This window comes from Dermacentor andersoni, chromosome 4 (genome assembly GCF_023375885.2).
Source record: "Dermacentor andersoni chromosome 4, qqDerAnde1_hic_scaffold, whole genome shotgun sequence".
Lineage (NCBI taxonomy): Eukaryota > Metazoa > Arthropoda > Arachnida > Ixodida > Ixodidae > Dermacentor > Dermacentor andersoni.
The window spans coordinates 216,295,090-216,299,781 of record NC_092817.1 but is presented as its reverse complement, the minus strand read 5'-3'; the positions used below and the strand labels follow the sequence as shown (position 1 = coordinate 216,299,781).

Here is a 4,692-nt window from a genome sequence, read left to right as displayed (position 1 = left end):
TTGAAACAGCGAACAAAACACGGTCTTCTACATGTGGTTAACGGATCGACATGGTTACAGGGACAAGCCTGCGCTGCCTGCGCAAAAAACAAAACAAAAACGAACAAAGGCTTTCTTGTTTGCGAGCGACCCAACGTCTCGTTATAACATTGATATGGATGAAGAGATATCGGATCGCGAAATGGTAGTATCTTGTGTTAAAATTGATAACAAATGCTTGGACAAAACTAAAACCGTGACATGTTTACAAACTCAACTGAGCTGACGGCATTAAATTTCTTGATCGCCTAGAAATCGCCTTGGACATGATGCCTGAGGAGCACGATGCTGATAAGCAGTGGAAGTACTTCTGGGACACCGTACATGTCTCCTTATCACGATTTGGGCCGAAAATAGATAAAGGTTGCGGAAAATGCTACCCACGTAAAACCCGCGACCTCTCCCCTGCCCTCCTCATCCATTTGAAACGCAGTCTACTTCGCGCGCGACAACGAATTACACAGCACGCAGAGAAAACTGCTGCTCACTGTGCGCAGGTGCGATGCGGGCCAAAGATTCTGGTGCCAAATTTTTGAACGGTTCGGAAGGGGAACCGTTCACTTGGCCTCACCTGATTGGTCAAAATTTTGCTCGGGTAAGCGGCCGTCAGAGACAGCGGGGAGGCATCGCAAATTATGATCTCGTTACGCATCTGTCAATCATTTCCCTAGCGAATCCGTCGTTGGCTAGGGAGCGGAACCGGCGAAGGGGTAGTCCGCTTTGGGTTCCGTTGCTGCAGCTTGGCTGTTGGCTTGCGACCCTGGTCACGCGCGCGACACCAGGGTCACGCGGGCGTCGCACGCGCGTGCGTTGGTTGCTTCGGAGGCTAAAACTTGCCCTTGTTGTCTGATTGGCGTTGCTCTAAGTGCGATACGCGTTGAAAGAAAGAACGGATAATTATTTACACCGCCCCTGCCTGCTTTCTAAGTAGACATTGTGCAGGCTAGACTACGAACTGGTGGAGACTCGGGTGCAAGCGTACCAGTAGTCATTCCGCGTAGAAGAAGGAATTGCGCGCTGTGGTTCATCGCCGCCGTCCTGTAGCTCCCAGAGGTCAGTCGGAGGCGAAGTGTTCATCGGAACGGCCTAGATCTGCAACACAACTAAGTTGCTCTCGCAAGTGCTGTGTTGGCCACTAGTAGGGCTGCGCCAGCCTTCCCGTGATCTCCGCTTCAAAGCCAATGCCGAGAAGATATCTGCACGCTGAGATCGAATTTCCAGTGCTATCGCCAGCGTGAATAGCTGGCAGATAACCATTCAGTAATCAGAAGGGTTCAACCTAGGCTGGCCCAGCGCTTCCTTCGTTGGGCTGATCAGGACGGGCGGATATCTCTTATCTGACTGCCCTTTATTGCTCTAGCTCTGAAGCGCCGCACTTTCGTCTTCAATTTCAACCACACTGGTCTCGGCGCTCTCCACATGGGAGGAATGGGAGGCCACACTGCGCGCGACGGACCCGCACCAGCAGAAAACCGCCACCACGCGGGATGCAGATGTGCTGCAACGTCATGGACTAGCGGACTTCTAAGCGCAGCGGAGCAATGCCTGGCCCGGGCTTGTAGCACACACCATTGGAAATTAAAGTTTCGTCTCTCTCTCTCCTCAATTTCACGGCACAGCGGCTTCGTCAGCTCCACGCTCTTCAATTTTACTTCGCGCAGGCAATGTAGGGCCCGCATATCGTAATGTTCAAGTTCCATTGCTTCTATGGGCAAGGCAGTACCAGAGGGATGCAGCCACGGCTAAGCCTGTTCGTCTTTTTCGTGCAGATCTTTGCCTAATGCATCGACACTGCTTCTTTTCACCCCGTCGACGGTGAGTGTGCTGCGTCGTGGAATGAACGACATCATCTAGTGCCAGCAACGATGCTCTTGCATGCCAACACTGGATTTCGCAACGACACCGATGGCTGCTGCTCTGAACGGCATCAGCATTCGCGTTGGTTATCCCAAGTAACATTGGCATCATCCAATTCTTTGGAAACCACCCCTCAATATTTCTTCGCCAGTGGGCAAGGCAGCATGTCGTCACGGCTAAACCTGTTCGTCTTTTTCATGCAGGTTGGTAGATGTCGCAAATCCTGTGAATTTAAAAGCGATTCCCTCTGTTTGGTTGTGCTGCCTTGCCCAGGCGTCTTGCTTGAATGTTTTACTGAGTGTTTCGACTCGATTCGTCTACTTGCACTGATGTTAAGCGGGGACGTTGAGCTTAATCCAGGCCCAGGGATAGCTGAGCAACTCGAAGAAATTCTCCAAAATCAAAAAGCTTCGTCATGTGAACTAAAGGCTATTGGAGTTAAGCTAGACTCGCACATTACTGCGACAACCGTGAGACTGTCTGTCATTGAAGGTAAACTGGAAGTGCTTTCACAGACAGCTAAAAGGATGGAGACATATGAGCAATCGTTTGCGGAACTAAACGAAGAGATTGTTTCACTAAGGAGAAATGTGGACAACATTGAAAATTATTCGCGACGAAACAATCTGCTCGTGTATGGTATTCAGGAGTCTGAATAAGAGACGGTAAATAGCCTTAAGAAACATATTCTAACAATGTTTGTAACGTAAACTTGAGATAAAAGTAGAGAGCCTAGAGAGCTTACACCGCCTAGGAAGAAAAGCGGCAGGGAAAGCGCATCCGGTGATTATAAGATTTTTTGACTTCACTGAAAAGGCGGAACTTCTCAGAAATACTTGGAAGCTGAAGGGAACCCAAACGTACATTTCGGAAGACTTCTACTATTTTTCCTACGCATGGGGCGAAAGGAAAAATAAAAGGTTTAATGTACCTGATGCCGCTTCACGCGGTATTGATTAAAGCTGTGAGAGTGGTGTAGCGAAAGCTTCACAACAGGGGCAAAATGCAGGTTGTCCGCGAAGGAAACGCGCCAATGCTTCTAGTACTTGACAAGCCACAGGTTCAGAATCACTGTCTTCTTTTTATGCCCACGGTTCTCCGAATCAAGCTAAACATAAACTGCCATCGGCTAATAATAATGCTACAAGTTCTCTCGACGGCAAGACGACCCCATCGCCAGATACGTGCCAGTTACGTGTGATATCCTTGAACGCTAGAAGCATTGTAAACAAAATAGATAGCCTTGAAGTTCAGCACTTTTCTTATGATCCCCACCTACTGGTGATTTCCGAGACACGGTTACATAGTGGTATTGATGAAGAAATTGTGTCACCCGAATACGTCATATACAGACGGCATCGCGGCTCACGTGGTGGAGGCGTTGCTGTGATTTCCAAAGCCAGCAGTAAATGTAACGTTTCTCGAACAAATCGATCAGCATGAAAGCTTGTTGTTGCACGTAACTGCGCATGGTTTCACTTTTTTTTCTTTGTGCTATGTATCTTGCACCTGATGCAGCGGATTCTTTCATGTATAGTTTATTTGACCGTTTACTACCTTACCAAAACAGTAACTTAATTATTACCGGTTATTTAAATTTCCCTGCTGTCGATTGGGATAAGCCGTATTATAAACTGTCTGCCTCATTTGATATTATTCTAGATATGATGTTTTCTTTAAACCGTAAGCAAACCGTTCATGCATACACCAGAGAGACATCTGTCCTAGACCTTTTCTTTGTTAGTCAAACCTTTTTTGATAGAGTGCTTAGTGTTGAAGCTGGAATCTCGGACCATCGTCTGTTGTTCTTCTGTTGTGTTTCCCCAGTTGTTTCGGGGATTCATCCAGTTAAAATGATCAAGGACTATGCACGTGCTGACGATAACCCAATCATCGACTCTTTGCAATCTCAGTTAGATAACCCTTCCAGCAATGGCCTTCATAGTTTATGGCTGCACTTTAAGAATACAGTACAGTACATTATTGAACATCTTGTTCCCCCAACAAAGGTTCGTATTAATCGCCGCAATCCTTGCATAAGTCGTGAAATTACTCAAATGAAACGCAAAGTAAGGCGCTGTAGGAAGAAAAAATACTTTGTGCGCAACAGTTCCTGGTCCTAAAAGAGGAACTTGCCTATAAGGTAAAATTAGCGAAGCCCGTTATTTTGACACGACGCTCCCCGAATTTATCAGGAAGAGATCCCCAGAAATTTTGGAATTTTCTAGGTTGCATGACTGACCGCTAGACCAAAATTCGAGTTAATAACAGCGTTGTAACCGACTCCATGATCATAGCGCAAGGTTTTAACTCGTATTTCCAAAGCGTCTTCCTTATGGAACAGGCAACCACGGCTAGAATTCCAGTTGAAGATCCTGCTGATGTACCAGCTATCTCTGTGAACGATGTTGTGTCTATGCTGCCTAAACTCGCAGATAAAAAATCTGCGGGTCCCGATGGGCTTTCAAATGCCTTTCTGAAGCGTTTTGCAGCACAGGTATCTATTTTTCTAGCGAGGATCTTTCAAGTTTCGTTAATTTCGGGTGACGCGCCGGAGGACTGGAGGGTGGCCCGCGTTGTGCCAATTCCTAAAAAAAGGGGACAAGCTAACAATTTCTGATTATCAACCAATCTCAAGCACTTCCTCTTGTTGCAAGTTGCTTGAACACATAGTTTCTGGTTATCGTAACTCCTATCTTGCTGAAAATAACATTTTATCACCTGTGCAACATGGCTTTCGGAAAAAAAGGTCCACTGTGACACAGTTACAACAATTCATGATTTTTCTGTTGTGCT

General features: G+C 46.8%; 1 protein-coding gene across 1 annotated transcript; it reads left to right on the top strand.

The window, feature by feature from the left end:
* Positions 1-308: 308 nt before the first annotated feature.
* Positions 309-4,298, top strand: LOC140217289 (uncharacterized). The gene is made up of 4 exons (XM_072287706.1): positions 309-359; positions 2,100-2,366; positions 2,608-2,756; positions 4,241-4,298. The coding sequence occupies exons 1-4, from the start codon at positions 309-311 to the stop codon at positions 4,296-4,298; spliced, it is 525 nt and encodes a 174-aa protein (XP_072143807.1).
* Positions 4,299-4,692: the final 394 nt, after the last annotated feature.

Excerpts from the sequence above, each read along its gene's own strand:
- LOC140217289 (XM_072287706.1), top strand. The coding sequence starts at position 309 with ATGCCTGAGGAGCACGATGCTGATAAGCAGTGGAAGTACTTCTGGGAC. Across the intron at positions 360-2,099 it reads GGAAGTACTTCTGGGACACC|GTTGGTAGATGTCGCAAATC; the intron begins GTACATGTCTCC and ends TTTTTCATGCAG. Across the intron at positions 2,367-2,607 it reads CGCACATTACTGCGACAACC|CTTGAGATAAAAGTAGAGAG; the intron begins GTGAGACTGTCT and ends TTGTAACGTAAA.